Raw genomic sequence first — 25,053 nt, forward strand, 5'->3', positions numbered from 1 at the left:
AATTAATGTATTTTAATTTTGTCTCATTTATTCATGAAACCACAATTTTATTTCCCTCTTAGGTACTATATAATGTGTTTGAGTCTTTCGTTTCAATAGGAGCTAAAAATGTAACTGGTGTGGACTGCATAAAAGGCATAGGTTGGTAGCTATTTATTTACTTAGCATTTTTTGTGTGTGTGCGTGTGTATATGAAAATACAAGGCTTATTATGTTCCTATATCTTGCAAATAATATATACTGAAAAACAGAAATTAATATGTAAATAATATACAGGTAGACCTTGTTTACTGACTGCCTCATGCAGCAACCATTCAAAGTTACGATGGTGCTGAAAAAATAACTTTGCAATGAAGGCGTGCATTTACAACCTTCACAGTGTCTCTCTCTCTCTCAGTCACATGCTCACATTACAGTCAGTTGGTACTGTTATTCTGTGCCTGACCCTTTGTTTTTCTTCTTTCCCCTCCTCACAGATTGGAGATTGCAGAGGAAGAGATTACAAGAGAGTAAGCAGGCACACAATGGGAAAACACATCAAAAGGAATGCGTTGACACCAGTGATTTGCCTAATGCACTTGGGGCTGGAAGCCAGAGCACGCTAGGCAAACAGCTGGTTTATTGCCCACTGTATGCCTGCTTACTCTCTTGAAATCCCTTTCTCTCCAATTTCTCAGCTTTGGGCAGGAGGGAGAAAAAATGGATCAGGCACAGGAGAGATTACTTAAAAAGATCACTTGTTTAGGCAATCTCTCCTGTGCCTTTTTTCTCTCTCCCCCCCCCCCCCCCCCCCCGTTCATAGAGCAGAGAGTTTGGAGAAAAAGGGATTACAAGAGAGTAAGCATACACACAATGGGGAATACACTGGCTGTTTGCCTAGCACGCTCCGACCTCCCAGCCCCAAGCGCTCTAGGCAAACAGCTGGCATCAGCACATTCCTTTCTATGTGTATTCCCCATTGTGTACCTGCTTACTCTCTTGATTTCTCACTTAGCGCCCATATCACTTAGCAATTGAGTTGCCGGTCTTAATTGTGGTAGCTAAATGAGGACTACCTGTATTATTTCTACAAAATGTTTAAAAATAACCAATTTACTGCAACATTATAGCTTGTTTATTTACTTAACATTCTATTAAAATGTATTTTCTTTAATAGGAAGGTCCCATAATTTATTTAATCATTTAACCAGATTGAAAAACTACAGTGCTTAGTCTGGAGGAGACTGAAGAGGAATTTGATGACACTCTTCAAGTACTTGAAGGGATGTTACACAACAGAAGTCCAAGAGAAAAATTTATATTGCAGAAAGATAGATTCTAGGTGAATGTTAGAAACCAATTTTCAAAGTAAGAACAGTTTAACTATAAAACTAGTTAGCAAGAGGTGAGTTCCCCTTTACAGATGTGTTTCCTGCTAAGACTGGACAGCCATCTGTCATGGATTCTTTAATTTGAATTCCTCTATAGAGCAGGAGATTGGCCTACATGGCCTCTTTCAACTCTGCAACTGCATGATTCATCACTAACAATTTGCAAAGTGTTCTTGTGCAATTATTGGACTGGAAACTAAAATTAAAACCAGGCCTGATCTAAATTTTTCCATAGGTTGAGGTGATGATAAAAGAGCAAAAGAGGCTTAGATCCAGATCTGGTGCCTACTTCAGTCTATCCTTATTTTGCCTATTCTTCCTTTTTCAACGTTGAGCTCTAGTATCATAGAAGGAATGGGTGTTAAAATCTCTACAGAAACTCTCTGAAATAAACATGGAAATTCACTGTTTGGATTTCTCCCTTTCAAGTTCAGAGTCTTCTCTCTAGCCTCAGAGAGAATTCCATTTTGCTTAACGCTTTTCAAAAAAATATGTGATTGCATTCTTAATTGAATAATTTCTGTTCATTTTATTATAAAGGCTAAATTTAAATATAATTTCATCATGAGGTTCCCCCCTACCAGATTTGAACACCCTCCACCCTACTAGTACTTTGAAGACTTGGTTCTTCGCTCAGGCCTTTGGCAAGTGTGATTGACCCCCCCCCCTTTTCTTTTTCTTTGTTCCCATCTGGGTTTGTTATCTTTGCCATCTTTGTGCATTTTTGTTTTGTGTTTTCTTGTTTCTTATTTTTAAATGTTTTTCACATTTTGTAAACTGCCCAGAGTCTCTGGGAGTCAGGCCGCAGATACATTTAATAAATTATTATTATTTTGTACAGATTTTCTCTAATACTGCTGCTCAGATTTTCACAAACTATCTTCCTATGTTTTGTACAAGGTTTTATCTTTCATTTACTCTAATTCCATTTAGTAGTTTAGAAGCAATTTATACAATTCACAGAAATTCAGTTGGATTGCTTTCACACTGGAAAGTTCTATCATACCATATGTCTGCTTCTGAAAGTCTTCTCCCTGGCCATTTCTTTTTAATCTTTCATATTGCAAGCAATAGGTGGGGATTCATGTGAACCAGTCCTATGGCTGATCTCAGCATTTGATCAGTCTGAAAGCATGGTGGAGGGTGACCCCTAACTCATGGCATGCCACTATCCAAGTGCAGCCATGCCTCTGTTTTCACTTTCCCGAAGTAAGCTGGTAGAGAGATAAGAAAAAAATAATTTCTTCCTCTGAAATCCGAGGAGGAAATTTAGCCAAGTCAGTCCACTGCCTCTGTACAAAAGATTGCAGTCTTAGAAAAGAAATGGATCTTATTGTTTGCTATTCTTTTTTCATCATTTGTCAGAATTTTGAATTGTAATTTTGATATGATCCTCCAGCTCACTTAATCACACCATTGTAATCCCCATTCTAAGGGAGAAATATGTTTGCTTCTTTCTTTCTGAATAAAATATTATATTCTGGTTTTCAAAAAAAATTATTAAACTTTTTAATGTTCAGAATTTAAAAAGAATTTAAGTTGCAAGTTAGGAGCAAAAAGATGTACTGTATAAAGGAATCTGATTCTAAAATACCCACAATTCTTCTTTACTGTATATCTGAGCTCTGTTAAAAAGCAAGAGATTAAAAAGCAAGAGAAAAAAATAGCGTATCACTAGACAACCCGTGACCCATCGGGTCATCGTATCAGAGGTATTTCCTTACCTAAACAGAGAAAGAGAATGACCAAGGGCAAAAAAGTAGTGGGAGCGTGAGCGACTTGCAACTTGCTGCCGGCTTCCCCGTTGACTTTGCTTGTGGGAAGCTGGCAGGGAGCTTCAGAAATCCCCCCCCCTTCCTTCCTCCCTCCCTCCCTCCCTCCCTTCCCACATATAATATAGGCTTGCACCATTTGCCTTCCCTTTACGACCTTCAGGAGAGCCCTGGTGAAGCCTCCTCCTCCAACCATGCACTAGAACCCCCACTATTTTTTAATGTATATTGCACATATTAAAAGAGTGAGGCCTGCATAATCCCCGATGGGCATTCTTTTGGGGGGCTGAAGATTATATGCTGTACATGTGGTATACTCAAGGGCCCCATCTTTTAAAAAATGAGAAAAACCAAAAGAGGATATTAGACTGAGCCAGAGCCAGAAAGGGAAGTTATTGCTTAGAACTGTCAGGTTCAGCCCAAAAACTCCAAGAGACAATGCAAATAGTTCTGTTGCATTTATTAGCTTCAACCTCAAGACAGAAATCTCACCAGACTGAACCCTAGTTCTCAAGCCAGCCAGCCACAAGACCATGAATTCCTTAGGGAGGTGCCAGCTTCATCTTCTTGAACTTCCCACGGTCCTGTTGGGGGCTAAGAACACGCTTATCTCCCTGAGCCTGGCCTTCATAAGTCCATTCCATCACAGAGCAGTAGATAAAATGCATACTCTGCATTTTAAAAACCCTAACAATAGCTCCAAAAGAAAAGAATGAAATCCTTAGCTTTTGCCATAATTGCCCTTGATTTTTACCTGAAGATGTGTTCCAAACTATCCCTGTTTGACTGCATATAATATTACTTAATATTACTTATATTACTTCATGATATAATTTAAAAAGTTTAATCTTGTTCAGATATTCAGATGATATGATCTGTGAGAGAGATGCATTGCCCTTCACATTTTTATGTTATACATCTAATGATTTTTTTAATTTTTGTAGCTAAAAAATAAGAATAATGGACAGGCAGTTCAATCAATAATAACAAAGCTTTAGCTATAATATTTTACTAAGATACCCATAGTTCTATATAAGTTAAAAGAGGTATAGGTCAGTATAACTTTACTAAAAGGATCCTTGTTTTTTAAAATGAATAATAGTTATTGTTGTGTCTGACCATGGTGTTTTGTCTTTAATGGTATTTCATTTATTTCATTTATTTTAGTTTAATTGGGTGACAAAGATGGAAATATAGTTGCAACTACATGCAACTCTGGGTAAAATTGACTTCTGATTATTATAACGCTTTGTATGTTTCTAACTTTTCATTCAACCCTCATATGTACACAGACTTTCTCAGTCCAACTTATCTCTTCAGCATTGTTGTGAGGAGTGTAATATCCCTTTATGATACACTTGCTGGGAAGATGTCCCTTTATACATGTTTTCTTTTTTGATCTTTATGACCCTTCCACCTTCCTAAGGAGATTAAGTCCTAAATCTATGCTTCTCAACTGTGCCTTTAGTCAAGATTGGGGCAAGGGCATTGGAGAAATTCTCTCTTAGGGTCCTGTCTCAAGATTCATGAGTTCACAGTTCTCAACCTGTGGTTTGATCTTATGAACTGATTCTGTTCCTTAATTGCATAACAACCCTGGCCTCAGCTGTCACACATTGCCCTCTATTTTAGCTCTGGCTAGTTTTGCCATGTGTAAACAGTATAAAAAATGCCTCACAATATTTGGAGTAATAAAAAAAAGCACTGTATCATAAATAAATTATCTGTATTGTACTTTTGTATGAATACTAGTAAACAGCAAAAGTAACTAAAAACAAGACCATTTACTTGTAAAAAGTAAGTGCTATTTGTGTGTGATTTTATTGCAGTATCTTTCTTTGTGGTGAGCCTTGGAGGTACTTTTATTGGCATCATGTTTGCATTTCTGCTCTCGCTTGTCACTCGTTTCACAAAGCATGTCAGAATCATTGAGCCTGGATTTGTATTTGTCATTTCTTATCTGTCTTACTTGACAGCAGAGATGCTCTCACTATCTGCCATCCTTGCGTAAGTTTCAATTAATTATTTTGTTACTAGAGAAAGTTGTCATTTAAATTACAGTTTCTCACTAACCTGAGAAAGTGATCTATCTGGATTTAAAAGTTAAAAAATGAATATATTAATGTTGAGAATCAGTTTATCCTGGTATTTACATTATACAGATAAAAAGATTTAGCTACAGAACACAAAAGGAAATAATTCCTATTTGTGAGTAAATAATGTGAGTCTATATGAATTGTTCTGTGAATCCAAGACTAACTAGCTGGTGGCATATGCAGTCCAGGTCAGGAATCCAACCAGAGAGTCTGTGAATTGGGGCATTGTTGTGTAGATTAATTATAAATTGATAGTTCAGTAACAAATCAGATGGTATGTTAGGCAGGGTATGAAGAAGCAGATTCACGTTGTCAATTAAGAGGTTGCTTTTGGCTTCTCACATACTCTAAAACTACAGGTAATACGTAATTCTCTCTGCTTGCAAACTGCCCTAACTACAATGTCACATTACTGCTAGTTCTTTTTACATAAAACAGCATGTAATCCAATGGCACTGCAAAGACCATTGTTACAAAGGATGCATGAGTGGGCTTTTCTTATCTCTCATAGCTATATAAGATCTCAAAGCTGAGCTGCAACAATTTCTGTAATGCTATGAGAACATACCTGCATAATATCGCTTCTGCCACATAGGAAAGTTTTACTTAGATATCCAGTTCAAACACCACTAACTGAGATTTCAGAAATAGCTATTTTATGTAATAAACCACCTGAGATGATACTGTTACTTAAAATCACAAGTACAGAAAACTTATGACCTTCACAGTGTGGGTTGCCAGGTAAACACTTTATTCAGCAGATGTATTTATTTAATTTACTCATTAATTTATTTATACTTTATGCTAATTTAATAGAAATGACAATTTAGAAAAAAGGATCACAAGGATACATGATTAAGATGTTTGTTGTATTTTTCCAGGATAACATTCTGTGGTATCTGCTGTCAGAAATATGTCAAAGCAAATATTTCAGAACAGTCTTCTACCACTGTGAGATATTCTATGAAAATGTTAGCAAGTGGTGCGGAAACTATTATTTTTATGTTCCTGGGAATTTCTGCTGTTAATCCTAAAATCTGGACTTGGAACACTGCTTTCATACTCCTGACACTGGTTTTCATCTCTATCTACAGAATCATTGGTAAGAGAATTGGTTCTACCTGTTACGATTCTTAATTAAATAGGACTGTTAGCATTTTTCTTAATATGGTGCAGAACACAGATACATTTGTTTTGTCCACACAAAACTATTTGCTTGTACAAAAAGTAAACTGTCTTATTCTACTATTTAACCATTTTCTATTTCTATTCCTATTTAATCTATACATTTCTATCTCTATGTTCTATTTCTATGTTCTTATTCCTATGTGTGTAACACTATGGTTTTTTCTTATCTTAACTATTTCTTAGCCCTTAGCTTTTTAAATCTTTCCCTTTCCCCCAGGTCTTCAGCTCTTGTAGCCAATCTCAGTCTGTTTGCATGTGAAAACTCTTTTCACTCTTTTATAGACTTGCAATTGGACTTTTCCCTCCCCCCTTCCCCCCGCCCTGCAGCACTCACAGTCCTCTGTGTCTGGATTAGGTTTGTAGAGCTCTGCATCTGGGCTGCTGCACACTTTGGTTCGGTTTACAGACTTGCTTGGGTTTTCAGTTTCTGGTCTAGTTTTCAGGCTCTCTTCCTCCCCATCTCTCAGTTCTGCCTCTCAGTGGTCTTGCAGCTCCAAGAATTGACATTTTTCTCTTGCTGTCTGAAGACTACTGCTGAGATGCTTACCTTTGGGTTGGAGTCTTCTCTTTCCTGACTCTCTGCTGTCTTCCTGGCAGCACCTCAGAACTCCTTTCTTAACACACACATGCGTGCTTTCAGTTCCCTTTTTATAAAATAAACTCTCCAATTAAGGAGAGGGTGGGACTGTTTTAACCCTCCTTCCCGGATAGCACCAAAACGCTAGATCCCAGGAAGGAAAAAAGGGCCTGCTCGCTCCAGATGGTGAGTTCACTCTTTCACAAGGACTTTATTTTCTGTGTAACTGATTTCCAATATTGCATTTTTATTATTTAAGAGATCTGGATAAGAAAATAGTAATGCACCTTGCTCATTTCTAGTATGAAAATATTGCACAAAGAAAGGGTGCAAGGGGATAATTTCCCAAAGCGAGCACAGCATATGGCTTTGGTGAGCTCCTTTTTGTAGTTGTTAAAAAAAAAGTTTCAACAGAAAAACAAAGCCATAAATTCTAAAATTCTAAAACTAGCTGTTACATTCCCATAAAGCCAGCATCTGGGAGCTACAGGGCTTTGGACAATAACAGACCTGCTTGTATTGCATACCTCTAAGACTGATAACAAATATGCCCGCAGAAAGCTCCAGTCTTATCTATTATATTGTCTTTGAAACTTCCTATTGTTACACTTCAAAGCACTTGCAGTTAAGGCAGCTGGTTTCTGATGGTTTTCTAATTACATGTGAGATATGCTAATCAACTGCTGTTCCCTGCCCAACAACAGGCAGAGTCATTCAGAGAACAAACATGGAGTCACTTTGGTTCAGCTGGTCCCTCACTTCCCCCTTTGAGGCTTTGACACTATGATCAAATAGGGTCACATGCCTTACTTTAATTTAGGGGAAAGATCTTGAAGCTCCAGGTATAAGGGAATAGAAGAAGGTCTGTATTTTAAAGCAGGGGATTTTAAACGAAAGTAAGGGAAACACGAAGCGAACAGGCTAGGGATACATTGAATACAACATAAACACATTAATAATATTAGTCCTAAAACAAAAACTAAAAACAAAGTCTTAATCCAGCCAAACCCAGGCAATAGAGACCAAATCCAGTCCCCAAGGCGCCAGACGGTGTGTTTGCCAGCATCTGAATGAACTGTTTTCATGATGTGTTGCATTCGCTGCTCAATATCCATATGTGTATTGTTAACAAATACACAGCATTCTTGAGTAATTAAGGCACAGGTCCCTCCCTGAGCTGCCAGAATAAAATCAAGGGGTAATTGGTGAGCTAACCCTCCAGAGGAGGTTAACTTAGCTAACCCTCCAGAGGAGATGGGTGGCATACAAATTAAATGAATGAATGAATGAATGAATGAATGAATGAATAAATAAATAAATAAATAAATAAATAAATAACTGCCTCAATTGTTTGACTTCAGTGGAAAGCTTAACTATAGCTGTGGTAGTTTCATTAGTTATAATTCAAGGAGGCCTTGAAGGTGAATAATCACCTCTCCTAGTCGCCACCCCATGCCTACACAGGCCACAAAAATCACACAGCCTCCAGAAAAGTGATCTAGAGTTTTCCACGTTATGGGATGCTTTTGATTATCCTCAATAGCATCCCTTTTATGAAGCCTAATTTTCCCAATTGGTAAAGAGTGCCTGATAGTGGTAGGAGGAATGAGCCAGGCTAAATAGCATGTTCCAGACCATCAAACAGGCAGTTTCTGATAAGCCTTGGTACCACAAACCCAATAAGAACCAAAAAGGCTTTATTATCCTCATCACAGAAAGGCCAGAGACCTACCCCTAATTATCCTATTTACAATTTATAATATCCTGTAAATCCTAAAAGGCCAGTAAGATTTCTAGTATGTTAACAAGTATACATGATTCAGCTATGTCCTGAAATTGAATATTGAAAAGTACAGTTTTTAAAATTCATGTTTTTTTGCACAATAACTTTTCTAATAAGGGGAACTGCAATAAACATACCTGGCACCATTCCCAACTTGGAAGGTAGGACTCAAGGCAGAATTCTGCACTGTCCAATAATTATTTTCTTTATCATCCATTATTATGGTGGTGTTGCATGAACCTAACCTTGGTTCCCCTGATTTGACAGGGCATTGAAAACAGCATTCACCAGGTCTGGAAATAACAGAAATATACCTAGAGGAGTCTCTATTAAAAGTTTCAGACCAAGTGTGATTAGAGTGTGTTGAGGGAGACCAGGTCATGTTGGCTGCAGTTAAAGAAATAGACACCATTAAAAATCCTGTGGAACTACTTGGGACCATCAAAGAACATACCCAACAAGACTTATTCTGCCATATTGGAAACAAATTTCTCATGGAGATGCTAAAAGTTATAAAAGGATTATGCTCTATGGCCCACATACCTACTCCTCCCATATTAAAAAAAACAAAAACAAATAATCTCATATTCCTTACAAAAAATAATAGATAAAACACACAAAAATATTTTCTCTTGAATCCCCTGAATGATTTTTACCACTATGCCCAAATATTATGATTTTTGCTTGAGGGTCTTCCAGCAGTGCCCTAGTTTGAATCCTTGGTGTAGGGCTTATGCCCATCAATCAATTTCTGTCTCTTAAACAAAAATTTCAAGTCCTCTGTGGGATCAACAGTCCACTCTTGAGGTACACCCTCACCCACTAGGATGTCATGATGAATTCAGTGTCCTTTCCTGTAATTTTGCTGGACAGGGTATCACCTTCTTAACTCTAGAAAAAAGACCCATGGCTTCATACCTGCAAGCTTAAGAGAAGAATGAGTCTTCAACAGCACTTTATATGGCCCCTTCCACTTGAGTTGCAGTAGTTCCTTCTTCCAAGTACTCAGGTAGACCCAATCTCCAGGCTGGAAAGGATGTACATCAGCATCAAGGGGCAAGGTCTAGTGGGCTAATATAAATCTGTGGAGAGAAGACAAAACAGCAGACAAACCAAATACTGCTTCACAAATTCAGTTCCAATTACATTCATCTGAGTGTCATTTGCCAAAGGGGTAGCCACTGGATAAGGTTTCCCATATAAAATTTCAAAAGAAATAACTCCCAACCTTTCTGGGGGGCTATTGTAACCCTCAACAGGGCCAAGGGTAGGGCATTTGGCCACTTGAGTTTAGCTTCCTGGCAGAGCTTAGCCAAGTGCATCTTTAAAGTTTGGTTCATTTTTTCTGCAGTATCAGAATTAGCATCAAAAAATTTACAGTGGGGAACAGTTAACAACTTTTAAATTAGCTGCTGTACTTTAAAGACTATAAAGAAGTTGTTTCTTTGCCATTGATTTGGATGAGCTAGCTAATTCTATTAAGTGTGACAGATTGTTTAATGCAGATGAAAACAACTCTGTAATGTCAATTAGGATAAGCAAATGGTAAAGAAGTATCACTTTGTGTTCAGGCAATAATTTTGCATTATAATCTTTTGGGGATCATATCTGTCCTAGTTCCCAATGAAACGTGCTCTACTCTGATACTGTTTTTGTTACTCTGATACATTTGTTTATGCAGGTGTAATTCTACAGACTTGGATTCTAAATCACTACCGAATGGTCCAGCTGGGAATAATAGACCAAGTAGTAATGTCATATGGTGGCCTCCGTGGTGCTGTTGCCTTTGCTTTAGTAGTACTTTTGGATGAAAACAAAGTCCAAGATAAAAACCTATTTGTCAGCACAACTATCATAGTTGTATTTTTCACCGTAATATTCCAGGTATTCAATTCAGTTTTTTCCTAGAAGGAAAAAATTAAGGGCTTGTCATGGGTGAGAGGTTGTACACATGCATTGCTCCTCATGTCCTTTTGTAGTCTTTAGCCTAATAAACTTGAAAGATCCCTTTGAATGCTGTTTTCTGTCTCAGGAATAAAAAACAGGTCAGATAATACATGTTTATACAGAAAAACAGCAAATGAGTAGGAAATAAAGGACTTTTGAGATACATCCTTTCTCATGCCTTTTATGATAAAGACCAGTGATATATCCAAAACAGTTCCTAAAAATAGATTCTGTACTGCCAAAGCAGAAGATAACCTTTCCATTTTAAAGAAAAAGTATTTGGGGGGAAAAGCTGGCCATAAAAGACCATGAACTATCTTCCTATTTTAAATAAGGAGATCCTATTTTACACGACACCATGTAAATCAAATTACAATTTCTTCTACATAAAAATTACAGTTTCTATGTCAGACATTTATTTATATTTATATTTAGTTATACACATTTATATATTTTTATTTATACATAAATAAATATAAATAAATAGATAATAAAATAATAAATAAAATAAAAATGAAAGCAACTCTGTAATGTCAGTTAGGATACGCAAAATAAATAAAATTAAATAAATATAAATGTATATATTTATACACATTTATTTTTAATGCAAATATTTCATGAGATAGCCATATAACCAAGGTAAGCTTACTTGCATAATAAAATTTGCTATTCAGAAAACACAGTTTTCATAGTACTTAGATTCTGAGCAATAATTTCAATGATAATGAACCATTGATTTTACTTAGAAAAACTACAACATTCCTGTAGCAAATTTTATGAAGACTGATGTTAGTCTGCAAATACAATATATGTTCTAAAATTATATGAAATATGTTTTGCCAACAAGGAAATATATAGGACAAGGAACTGGGCAAAGAACTCTCATTAAAAATGTTTCCAGAATACTATAAGAGATGGTTTATGTAGATGTGACACATCTAACAAGATCAGAAGGGACACACAGGTCCTAATATCTACCAGGGATGTACTGTAGATATACTAATATCTACAATGCCATTTTCATGCTGGGGTCTGAATCCAGACTGGAAAGAGTTCAGAAAATCAATTTCTTCTAGGATTCTCTGTAGCTGAAGCCCTACCAGCTCCCCTAAAAAGTAATTTGAAGTTCAGGTGGTTAGTTATTATTGATGTATATCTCACCTTTTATTTAGGACCACAAAGTGGCATACATAGTACTACCACTTCCCATTTTCCCTGTTACAACAACCACAATCCTATGAGATAGGTTGAACTGAGAGAAAGCCAGCCAGAAATAAATGAAGATGTCTATGTGTTGTAATTATATAGGGACACAATATTAACTTCATTGGAGCAGGTGGAGTGTGTGTTGGAGCAAATAGAGTCATTTATCAGTCAGGGTTCAGGATGTATTTATTTCCTAACCATAGCCACTTTAATGATGTGTGAAAGAAATACCTAAAATCAGTATCTTCATTCAGTGATGTGTGTATGTTTTGTTCTTTCTTTTTGCATCTAAAGTGTGTAATGTTGTTTCTTTTAATTAAAATTGAGGTAATTTATCCATTTTCCTTCGAAGGGTTTAACAATCAAGCCTTTAGTGCAGTGGTTGAAAGTGAAAAAAAGTGAACACAGAGAACCCAAACTGAATGAGAAGCTCCATGGCAGGGTAAGCTAATTCATGTTCTAAAGAAATACAGATTAAGGAGCTAGAACCTGCCACCAGCTACTTTTAAATAATGCTGTAGTACCACCATGTACCTTCCAATTTCATATTCATGTTCAAACGCTGAGGAATTCCTATGCTTCTTGTTCCTTTGCAATATGGAGAGAATTAGGAGTAAGAGAATTAGTGGTAAATATGCATGCTGCAAAAAGAAAATTCACTGCCTCAGACATAACTGTCAAACTAGATAGTATGACTGATGTGAGGGTTTTTTCCCTAAAATTGCAATAGATTAGTGTATACTTCTCACCGTATTCTTGTGTGAAGGAAATGAAAAATAATGCAAGGTTTTCCCATTCACCAAATGATCACTGGTGTAAACATAAAACACCACTTTATCAGAAGGCAAACTGATGAGGCTCTAAACCTCTTTAGCACAATTGATAGGAAAAAATGGGAATTTCCTAGAACTTTGTTATCAGAATAATTTCATTTCATATCAGTTACATTATTCCAGGTAGGTTCTTAAGAAGTAACGATTAGAAAAGATTGCTGCCAATTTAAAAAACATAGTTATCCCCCCTTTTATATATGATTAAAAAGTACTTAAGGAAGATCTGGCAAAATCTTTACAACTGCAGTTATTTCCAGTAAGCTCCAGAACATTCTGTTTCTCTGCCAATCTGGAGGAGGGGTGAATCTGTTTTCCCACATACCTAATACATAATTACAAAAACACTTTGGATTGGATAAATAATACATTTTAAACAAAAGGAAGGAGCCATCTGTTCGGAATGCTTTGATCTGGATTCCTGAACTAAGTGGAGATATGGCTTAAATAGCACCTGCCAACTCTGATTCTGAGATGGAGACTTAGTATTCAAAATCTGAAACACTGCTTTGATATTTTCCAGTTAAGTGCATTCATCCATATTAGAAACTGAAATAATTCAATGGATATAATTTGCACTAGTATTAGATTTTTCTAAACATTTTAATACTATTGATACATTTACTATAGAGATTTGGAATAACTATTAGCTCCTTATCTCCTCTTCTCACATTCCTTGATCATCCTAAAGGACAGGAATAAATTTGTCAAATATTTAACAAGAGGATTTTTTATAAGATTATAGATACAAATAAAACCAATTTACAGTATATTAAAATAAACAGGCAAAAATTCCCCATATCACATTATTCTCCTCACCCTTGAACACTACCTAGAATACTCTCTACCCCACATCTACTTTTTATTTTCTGGTTAGAGTGGAACTGGGTCATTCCTCAAAAGATTCCTGACAATAAAGATAGCATTGGACTTCACTTTGCAGCATGCTAAACCACCAGTAATTGACCTAATTTAAAAGCAATAGTGCAGAAAACCTAATCAACATGAAAAGAGGTGTCCATAAGTAAATTTATGCCTGAAAATATGTTGGTAGCCCACCAAATAAAGTGTAAAAGTTTATAAAGTTTTTAAAATATTCGAGAAAAAATAATTTACCATGCTTTTTTAATAGTTCAAAACATTGCTTGTAAAAAGGCCAGCTGCGCACTGCATTTTTTAAAGATTTTTTTTTATCCTGCCTTTATTATTTTATAAATAACGGTGGCAAACATACCTAATACTCCTTCTATATTCCCAACAACAACCCTGTGAGGTGAGTTGGGCTGAGAGAGTGACTGGCCCAAAGTCACCCAGCTGGTTTTCATGCCTAAGATGGGACTAGAACTCACAGTCTCCTACTTTCTAGCCTGGTGCCTTAACCACTAGACCAAACTGGCTTTCTTAAAATATGTGCAAACACATTAATATTGCAAAACAATCTGCAAGTGGCATCTTCTAGCAAGTTTAGTTACAACTGAAAAACCTAAGCAAAACCAGACTAGGTTTTTGGATGGGAAACTATCAGGAAATCTCAGAAGTCAAAAAACATGTCATAAGAAGGCAATGACAAACCATTTCTATATTGTTAAGAAAACTTCATGGATTTGTGTCTGTGATCAGCAGGAGTTGAACTGGACTTGAGGGAGTGTTTATATTCACAACACATTGTAATGATAAAATGGAGTAGTTACCAGAATACAGTGGTACCTTGGTTCACGAATGCTTCTGTTCACGAACAATTCGGTTCACGAACAGCACTGTTCGCAAAATTTTGCTTCCGTTCACGAACTCTGCATCGGGTGACGAACAGGATCCACAGCCATTTTCCCTCCTGTGACATGTGGTCGTGGCTTCCTGTAGGGAGGAGGGACTCTCCGTCCAAACAATAACCTCCTCCCCACCCGCCTTCCTGTCCTCCACGCCAGAAGTCGCCTCAAGCAAGGTTAGTGTTCTCTCTCTTCATACTGTACTGTACTGTACTTTGTTTCATATTTTTGTGGTTTAAAAAAAAGAATGGATTAACCGTATTTACATTGAACCTTATGGTAAAATTTGATTCGGTTCGCGACCAATTCGGGTCACGACCAGAGTCGCAGAACGAATTAAGTTTGTGAACCGAGGTACCACTTTATATATAACTGATGTCACAGTTTCCCTGATTTAACACTGCTAAATCTGCTACCAAAAAAGTGGGCTTCTGCATTTTGGCCCAATGTTAGCTTCTGAGTCATCTTCAAAGGCATGGAGTGTGATGCAGGAGATTAATTGTGAGGAGATCGGGGCATGAGTCATTGTCATCACGGCCCCCCAGTCCAAAAATCTTTACTTGATGCAGCAGCTAAAGCTGAAGAAATGCCCTTTTGGCCATGACCTTCACCTGCTGCTCTAGCAGGCACCAAATGTCCAAGAAGTCCTTGAAATCATAGACCTGCTTCTTTAGGAGGAATGTAACCACATCCAGAGCTGTGACCAACTGTGACAAATGTTAGGTCCATCTTGCGGGGATTTAATTTCAGCTTGTTTTGATCCATCTAGGCTCTCACAGTCTTCAGGCACTGAGTCAGGACTTCAGCAGCATCCCCAATATTGCCTAGGTAGTGATATATAGATAGAATGGGGGAGAGACTTGTGGTATCCTACATGGTTATGACCATTCCTCCCCCCTGCATATCAACTAGAACCAGCCACTCATAAAGGAATGGAGCAGATCCCACTACTGGATACCATAGCTTCTAATAGGATCAGAAGGGACACACAGGTCCTAATACCTACCAGGGACATACTGTAGATATACTAATATCTACAATGCCATTTTCATGCTCGGGTCTGAATCCAGACTGGAAAGAGTTCAGAAAATCAATTTCTTCTAGGATTCTCTGTAGCTGAAGCCCCACCAGATCTCCTAAAATGTAATTTGGAGTTCAGGTGGTTGGTTATTATTGATGTATATCTCACCTTTTATTTAGGACCACAAAGTGGCATACATAGCACTACCACTTCCCATTTTCCCCATTACAACAACCACAATCCTGTGAGATAGGTTGAACTGAGAGAAAGCCACCCAGTGGTGAGCTTTGGGGCTGAGGGCAAACTAGAATCTGGATTCCATAGTGCCAGTCCAAAACGCCCTAAGTTCTATGCCATATTGACTCTCTGTGGATATATTACAGGTAGTCCTCACTTAGTGACCACAATTGGGGCTGGCAACTTTGTTGCTAAACAGAACATCATGTGACCACAAAGGGCTTACGATGTCACTTCCCATTTGGTCATTAAGCAAATCACCATGGTCGTTAAGTGAGATCACATGACCGTGACTTGCAATTTTATTTCTGTGTTCTCCATTAACTCTGCTTGTTGGGAGCCAGTTGTGAAGCATGCAAATGGTGATCATGTGACCACGGGACACTGTGACAGTCATAAATGCGAGGATTGCTTGCAAAGCCTTTTTTTACACCATTGTAACTTTGAATGGTGGTTAAATGAGGCAGTCGGTAAGGAAGGACTACCTGTATACATCTTCTTTCCTTTATAGCAAAGTAGTCACATATAATCCATTATCACCTACAGGGCTGCTGTACTGTCAACACCTAATGTATGGTTGCAAAGATGAACTATGTAAGTTGGTAGAGTGTTTGTGTAAAGGACTACAAATTACATACAATAATATTTTCATTTGGTATAAAATATGGCCTGAGCCTAAAAGAATACAAACTCCTGTCCTGCTATGACTAGAAATTCCATTGCCTAATAACAGTTACATTAAAATTCTAGATTTAGAATCCAAGGTGATAGAATAAAGTGAGTTCAAAATAAACTGGGAAGGTTCTTCTATAAATAAAAGGTCACTTTGTCTTTATTGATGGCACTGCATCTGGATTTTACTGTTTTCACATAATAGGTGAAGCAGTCTTCTTTCTCACAAAACCATTGACCATAATAGTGCCTGAATATTTAGTGTTCCATATTGAGTCACATAATGGTCTAGAGATTGGTTGTTTTAAAACTGGAAATTTGGGCTAGATAGTGAGCTACTGAGGCAAAATATTCCAATTATTCTGAGGATAATTGATTTCTTCATGGCTCTGTCTGCATTTAAAGTGTTTTACATTACTTTCTCTAATTATCCAATGAAGTTATATTCTTTACTTCACAGGCCTTTGATCACATTCTTTCAGCCATTGAAGATATATCTGGTCAGATAGGACACAATTATTTAAGAGACAAGTAAGTTGATTCAGAATGGAATGGAATGGAATAAATGAATATAAAAGGGTTACTAAGTTATGACATTTGAAATATGGCTTCCCAATACTTAAATTTACTGAGAATAAGATATTTATTTGCTGAATAGCAATTCTCTTTAGTAGATTTTAGTGTTATTAAGCTCAGTTAAGAGATAATTGAATTTGGTTCATCTTGAAAAACTAAGTAGGGTCACACCTGGCTAGTACTTGGATGGGAGATCATCAGAAAATACTAAGGCTGTGAATGTACAGCATTCAGTCAGTTTCTTCAATTTTTAGTCTCCCAATCCTGTATTGATGGTAAGGTTTCTCTTTTCCAATGCTGTATCAGATTAATTCTTGCTGCTAGCATATATCTTAATAAATTTTGATACCTTTCATTTATGTTCTCTGGGATCATACCTAATAAAAATATTTGTGGATTTAATTAAATTAAATTTTTAATTCAAATATTATTTTTAGTTTTTTAAATGTTTTGATATATTTTTTCCCAGTAATTTTTGAAGGGATGGATCTTACCTGGTATTACCCCTTTTATCCCCCTCAAAATAACGATCACATTTTCTTGTAAAGAAAAACAGAAATAACATTTACTCACATGAAGTATTTTTTTGGAACAGCAGTTACAGTAGCAAAAATAAATGGCAAATTTAAACTATTGACTGAATTACAAAACTAGGCCATAATTTGTCTCTGAGCTGAAGAGCTCAGAGATATGCCTTCACCTCAAGTGCATGGTGAAGAAGGAAGAGGAAGTGACCTCACAGACTCTCCACCTCCTTCCATGTGCCTATCTAGGAATACAGGAGTTGTGGGTTTTGACTGCATTATCCTACAAACCCCTTCTCAGTCAAAAACCAATTCATGTAAATTTTATAATTTATAATTTTAAAAATTAAACTAAACCACCCAGAGTCCCATTTTGACTCGAAGGTTCTCGAAGCTGTCTCTCGGTAGAGGCTTGGTGAGAATGTCTGCAGTCATCTCTTTCGTATGGCAATAAGTCCACAAGTCCATCCTGGATGGCCTCACGCACGAAGTGATATTTCACTCCAATGTGCTTCGTTCTTGCATGGAATTTCTCACTCTGTGACAACTTCAGGCAACTCAGGTTGTCTTCCATGAGGCAAACAGGCTTCTTGCGCACTAATCCAAAGTCTTTTGTCAGTTGGTTGAGCCAGGCCATTTCTCTGCAAGCTTCTGTAGCTGCAATGTATTCCTACTCTGTGGAAGACAGGGCTACATAATTTTGTTTATAACTGCCCCAAGAAATGGGACCATTTGCAAACATAAAGACATAACCACCTGTGGATTTATGGTCTTTTGCATCCCCTGCCCAGTCAGCATTCGGGTAACCTATTAGTTTTGGATCGCTGTCAGCTAGCAATTTTAATTTACAGTTTGCGGTACCTCTTAGATATCTGACAACTCTCTTAACAGCTGTCCAGTCACGTTCAGTGGGAGCATTTACTTTTCTGCTCAGAATCCCCACTCCATTCACTATGGCTGGCCTACAGGTTGTGGCTAGGTACAAAAGTTTCCCTATTACTGACCTGTATTTGTTGTTGTCAGGTAAAAGTTCTGATTCCTCTTGACTCTTCAGAAAATCAGTAGCCATAGGTGTGGCATCCGGGTGCGCTTCTTGCATCTGCAGACTCTTAATTAATTCAGTGACTTTCTGTTTTTGGTTTAGAAGAAAAGAACCACCTTCTTCTCTTTCCATCTGAATTCCTGCACTTTTCCTAGTTCTTTGACTTCCACATCTTTGCTTAGATGCTCTACTATTTGGGAGTAGTTTCTGTTATTTTCAGTCGCAATTATGAGGTCATCAACAAATGCCAGAATGTAAGAAAATTGTCCATTATTGCATTTGGTGTATAAGCACTTGTCTGCATAGCCTTGTTTGTATCCTAACTGTGTTAGCATGGTGTGTAGTTTTTCATTCCACACCCTAGCGGCTTGTTTTAGTCCATAAAGCCCCTTCTGAAGTCTGCATACTAAATGAGCTTCATTTGGTTTGATGAAACCTTTGGGTTATTTCATATAAATCTCCTCTGAGATCTCGCCATGTAAGAATGCAGTTTTTATGTCTATGTGTCTCACTTGCATTTGCTTTGAAGCTGCTATGCTTAAAAGCATTCTGATAGTGGTATATCTGACCACTGGGGCAAAAGTGGAATCATAGTCTTCTCCATACTGTTGACTGAACCCCTGTGCTACAAGCCTCGCTTTGTAGCGCTGTACTTTCCCTTCTACATCTTGTTTAACTTTAAAGACCCACTTACTTCCAATAGCTTTTTTGCCTGGAGGTAGCTGGGTAAGAGTCCATGTCTTGTTCTGGTGCAGTGCATTGATTTCCTCCTGCGCAACATCCTTCCAGACACATGCTTTGGTGGCTGGCATCTTTTTCTCCACTTCCCAGTTGGGAGGCTCTAGGGATTGTGCCAACCCTGCAAGGTAGGACAGTCATGGTGGTGGGACACCTTTGTTGGATCTCAATGAGCGTCTGACCTGTGGTCCATCAGCTTCCTCATCATCTTCCAATGCAGGCATCTCCACATCAGGCAATTCCTCTTCATTTCTGGTGCTGCTGCTGGGAGTCTGGTCCTCTGCATCTTCTTCCTGTTCATGCTCTGTAGATGGTGTTATGGCAATAGAAGGCAGATCTGGACAATCACACATTTCTGGTGGAAAGTACATGAGATCTATCCATTATAGAATAAGTATTTGCCTGAAAAATCTATCCTGGTTATTATGCAAATTACAAGATGTAATATCCTATTATAATATTACTTTAGGTAGTTTTTGTATATTGATTATGACAGTAAAAATCTTGATCTTTTCACAAGCTTTTAAAACTATATTCAGTGTCTGCTCTTTAGATTACTGGCCAGGTAGGTCTATTCTATCTATAGCTCTGTTATATAGACTTGATGCTAAAACTGAATGCTTTAGGTATGCTATCAAACCTAAAGGCAAATTTTGCCACCAAAATCCCTGTCATTTCAAAATATTTCATAACATGATAATGATTTATACAGGATTTTTTTAATTACTTGGATTTGTATTTTATGTTTCTATTTTTCAATCTTAGCCCTGCCCAATTTGCAAATATAGACCACAGATCATACACATCTGATCCTTGGCATGAAAAAAGGTTCTTTACCACCTACCAATTACAATTTACAAATCATTGTCAATATAGGAAAACTCTTTTGAATATTATATTCTCAACTGAGTATTATTTTTAAAAGTTTCATTGAATGTTCTAGAGCTGTTTTAAAGATAATAAATATGTTGACTGGGATGTCATTGGGATGAGATACAAGTCCTGGTAATGCAAGTAAAATATTCAACATGTCTTTTTAATATATGACTATTGTATGTTATCTATTTAAATCATTAGATGGTCCAATTTTGACAGACAGATCCTCAGCAAAGTACTTATGAGAAGATCTGCTCAGAAAACTAGAGACCGGATTCTTAAAGTTTTCCGTGAGCTCAACATGAAGGATGCTATTAGTTATGTGGCTGAGGTAATTTTATAATGACAAAGATGCTATTTCCTTTTTCCTCCACCCCCCCCCCCAAAATGCTAAATTGATACTGGATATGAAACTCCTAGCCAGGGACATATACATGCAGAAGGTTAAGAAAGTCAAGATGGTAGGTGTTGAAGCTCTATCCATTTTTAATGTGGATTGTATGCAAATAAAAAGGGTCAGAGTTTCAATCAAACTGTTGCACTCACCATCTTGACTTTTTTTACCCTTCCTCTCCACAAACACCCCTGCTTCTAGCATTTTTCATTCCACTAATTTCAGTGGAAAATGTAAGTATATGAAAATACACTCTTTATTGTCTTTTTTTGTTTACATTTGGATGATTGTCTTTATGAATTTGTAATAAATCTTTACTACAGTTTGAAATAAGTAACACAAAGAACACTTAAAGGAATCATTCAATGAGAAGAATTATGGAGATTGTTTAGTCCAAAGGGAGACAACCTGAGTCCCTAGGGTCTCCTGCAGCCTCAGGAGCACTTGAGCATGGCTCTTTTGGTTTACTTAAGTTGTTTTGGAGGGCTTTAGTTGGTCTGTGTGCTACAAAGATGCCATGTGGTTGTAATAGTCTGTTGGTTGTTTCTGAGAAGTTTCTGATGTTATCTTTTTCATAGTGTTATCTTTTTCATAGCTTGTGTTGGTTGTGTTGTATTAGGTTAAGTGGTCAGACACTTTCTGATAAAGTTGTGTGGATATCCATTTTGTGGAAGATGTTGTATACAAATGTATAAAATGTTGTATAAAAATGTTAAAAAACATCTCAGGTAAACCAAAAGACCCAGTAGCCCAAGAAGAAAAAACAGGAGTCATACATACAAAAAACATACAATTTAAGGACTGTAATAACCACTATGTAGGACAGACAGGCAGAAGGCTAGCAGAGCGCATCCATGAACACCAACTAGCAGTCAGAAGACACAATGACAACTCCTTAATCTCACAACACATGGACAGATTTAACCATAGTTTCAACTGGGAAACTGTCAGCATCTTAGACCAAGCTAAATTCAAAAATGCAAGGGAATTCCTGGAAGCTTGGTATTCAGACAAGGCAGCCATCAAGAGGCACAGAGAGATAAACAACATCTACACACTATTCAAAAGAGGCAATAAAAAAGAAACAAAAGACCAGAACACCTCCTCCTCAGCAATCATCAACCAGATTAGCAGAGATTAATCACCAGACATACAATCAGCAGTAAACAATACCCTAATCAAAGGACTACCAGAGGAAAAAAAATAAAACCCACACCTCCACCGGTAGGGCATGCCATTGTATATAAACAGAGAGCAAACCTCATTCCATTCTAGCACTGAATAAGTTACCTAGCTGGGTAACGAAACATTTGCAAGAAAACAGCCAAGCTCAGAGAACTCCAAGGACTCCACAGTTCAACCCTGAGCTACACATATTCTCTTCTTTTGGTTCTCCACAATTTAAAAACTGGCTGATACTTAGCTGCCACTTTTTTCTATTCATTGGCTCATTTTCACTTTCATTTCTGTTTTACTTTGTCCAAGTCTCTGTTGCCAAAGGAACATAAATTAACATTGCTCTTGTACAACATCTCACTAGTGGACTGCTTTTATGTCAACTTGTCTAAATACTCTTTTTACAATGCATATGTTCAGATATAATTAGGGTCTTCTAAGACCAACAACAAAATGCACATTTTGAGCAGCCTTCTCTCCCCCTCCCCCTGTTTTTTAACTGCCTTGTTTGATGAAATTTGCACACGGGAGGGACTACTGACTACTACATATATTTACTACTGTTTCTTCATCTCTCACCTTTACCTACTGGAGGAGAAAGATAAATAGCAAATTATATTAACTATGGTTACAATTCTACTGGAAACACTGAGGCTTGCTTCTGAGTAAACAAAAAGAATTGGGCTGCAAATTCAGCAGATTTATACACCATACTTCAGTACATAGGGTGTACTGAAAACAGACAGTGGCTTAGCAAGACAAATCATACTAGAGTCACCTTACCTCCTTTGATAGGCTTAGTCTCTTAGTAGATTATCGGAATGAGTGCGATGGGTGGTGGCTAAATTTGAAATATAAATAAATAAATAGATGAATAAATAAATAAAAATATGATGGTACTGTTAGATGGACTCACAATTAGCTGAATGACTGCACTCAAAAAGTACTGCACAGAAAGTGCCTCCACTTCAGCTTAGAGGGAACTCTATCCTAGGCTCTGTGGTGTTTTATATTGGCTGAAGGAGTTGACATCTACACAGGTTTTGAGCAGTGGGCTGAAATGAATAGGATGGAATTTGACAGTGAGAAATGTAAAGCTTTTCATCTGAGCAGAAAAATGAAAGACAGATCTATAGAATAGGGAAGTGCTGGCTTGTCTTGTTTTTTTAAAATCTCTCCCTCCTTTAGTACTAGCCACCCCACCCAGCTCTGTATCATCTGCAAACCTGATAGGTATTCCTCAATGTCCTCACCCAAGTTATTAATAAAAATGTTGAACAACACAAGATCCAGGACAGAGGTTTTTAGTGCTGCACAATGCTTCAGATTTAATTCCAAAATCATGCTTCAGAGTGCATTGGTATACAACATCCTTTTTGGAATTAAATCCAAATCCCTGGTCAGCTCTGTTGTTTTTACCTTTCCATTGAAAAGATGACATCTTGGGAAGAAAAATAATCAGCAAGGTGTGTAAAGCTATTGTGGAAGTCCAAGTTTTAATTGATTTGATCTTCCAGCAGATATCAGAATAGTGAAAATCTCACATTACAATTATCACTATTCTCTGTGCAGTTTTGTTACCTATCCCAAGAAAATATATCTTTCAGAGATGGACTATTTTGGGGAGTTGGGGGCCTCAACTCAGTCTTCCAACCTTCTAAATGGTCACAAGAAATCATAAGATTATGGTGGAATATCATTGTAAGAGATGTAGCCAATTTTTTAAAGCCAGTTTTTCTAACTTTTAAGATGGGATAATGATAGAGATAGGAGACTTTTCTGGAAAACCATCCAGAATTTGGAAAACTGGCTGCAATCATACAGCTTTTGGGCATAAATGTGTGTCTGTGCCTTCAAGTCAGTTTTGACTCCTGGTGACTGCCTGGACAAGTCCCTGAAGTTTTCTTGGCAAGATTTCAGAAGTGGTTTGCCATTGCCTACTTCCTAGGGCTGAGAGAGAGTGACTGGCCCAAGGTCATCCAGCTGGCTTTGGCCTAAGGCGGGACTAGAACTTGCAGTCTCTCAGTTTCTAGCCTGGTGCCTTAACCACTACACCAAACTGGCTCTCTTTGGGCACAAATGGGGGCTCAGAAATGGGTAGCATGAGGCCTAGAGCCCATGGGATGCCCATTTCTACAGTACAACAATATTATTTTGCTTCTCACTCCTTTTTGTTCTCATGTTTTCAACAAGATGATAAGGTAGGCAGTAACATCCAAATGGTGAGAGGCAAAGGGAGATATGGTAGGAATCTGAGATCTCGCCACTGATGTCCCCATCAGGCAGAGGCAATATTTAATACTGACTTCATCTTCCGGCTCCCAGTATTCATCTGTAGCTGATCACTGGATCCTTAGTGATTCTGGTCTCCAGCTGGTGCTGTTAAATACCAAATCAGTGTGTAATAAAGCTCCCTTCATCCATGATCTTACAGTAGATGAGTCAGCCAACTTTGCACATATAAATAAGACCTGGGTGGGCTCAGATGGATATTCATGCCTGGGTTTTGGGTTTGGCACCAGCCAACTCCAAAGCAGATGGATGAGGATAATTGTCATCCAAGAAGTCTCAATGGCTTTCAGAGGCTCTGTGCCACAAATAACCGGATTGAGACCTTGTGGTTGAAGCTGGGCACAGGGAGCAGTTGGGTTAGTTGTTTCTGTACTGGCCTCCCTGCTGCACAGCAATATCTCTACCTGAGCTTCTTGACTCTATCACTGAATTGGCAGTGGACTCTCCAAGACTGATAACTCTGGAAGAGTTTAACTTGCTATCATGCCACGTAGAATCAGAGTATTGTGGCCGAGGAGTTTATGGTAACTCAAGCTATTGAGGGCCCAACAAACAGAGGTAGTCATAATTGATCTGGTGTTTGTCTCAGAGGCAGGTGCAGTGTGATCTGAAGGTGGAAGATATGACCATCAGTCCATTAGTCATGGTTAGCTTTCGGTTTGCTAGTACTGTTGTCCCATCCGCCAGAGCTCCCTGATGTAGGACATCAGGACACCCCACACGATTAATAAATCCAAATGATGGAATTGGGGCTTTCCCTTGAATCTGGTGGGGGGTTTGACCAAGGCATTAGATATCCACTTGGAATGAGTATGTAACCCTATCCCTGTTCATTGTTCCCACGGTGCTCCTTGGTTTTCTGAAGAACTTCAGGAGATGAAATGATGAAAGAGATGCCTAAGATGCCATTTAAGACAGAGCCAACCCAACTGAACATGTGTAAGAGCTCATTGTGGTGGTGTGATCAGCA

General features: G+C 37.8%; 1 protein-coding gene across 3 annotated transcripts in view; it reads left to right on the top strand.

Moving 5' to 3' along the window:
- Positions 1-25,053, top strand: part of SLC9A3 (solute carrier family 9 member A3) — an 83,811-nt gene that overhangs the window by 38,723 nt on the left and 20,035 nt on the right. For all 3 annotated transcript variants that reach the window (XM_025172540.2, XM_025172541.2, XM_088150220.1), the window contains 7 exons: positions 63-141; positions 4,972-5,149; positions 6,120-6,340; positions 10,468-10,670; positions 12,292-12,381; positions 16,926-16,996; positions 20,423-20,552. In XM_025172540.2, coding sequence (XP_025028308.1) covers positions 63-141; positions 4,972-5,149; positions 6,120-6,340; positions 10,468-10,670; positions 12,292-12,381; positions 16,926-16,996; positions 20,423-20,552 — 972 coding nt within the window. The remainder of the gene's footprint in view (positions 1-62; positions 142-4,971; positions 5,150-6,119; positions 6,341-10,467; positions 10,671-12,291; positions 12,382-16,925; positions 16,997-20,422; positions 20,553-25,053) is intronic.

This window comes from Python bivittatus, unplaced genomic scaffold (assembly GCF_059951505.1).
Source record: "Python bivittatus isolate LINGU-HERP-01145 unplaced genomic scaffold, Pbiv_v1 ctg000610_np1212, whole genome shotgun sequence".
Classification (NCBI taxonomy): Eukaryota; Metazoa; Chordata; class Lepidosauria; order Squamata; family Pythonidae; genus Python; species Python bivittatus.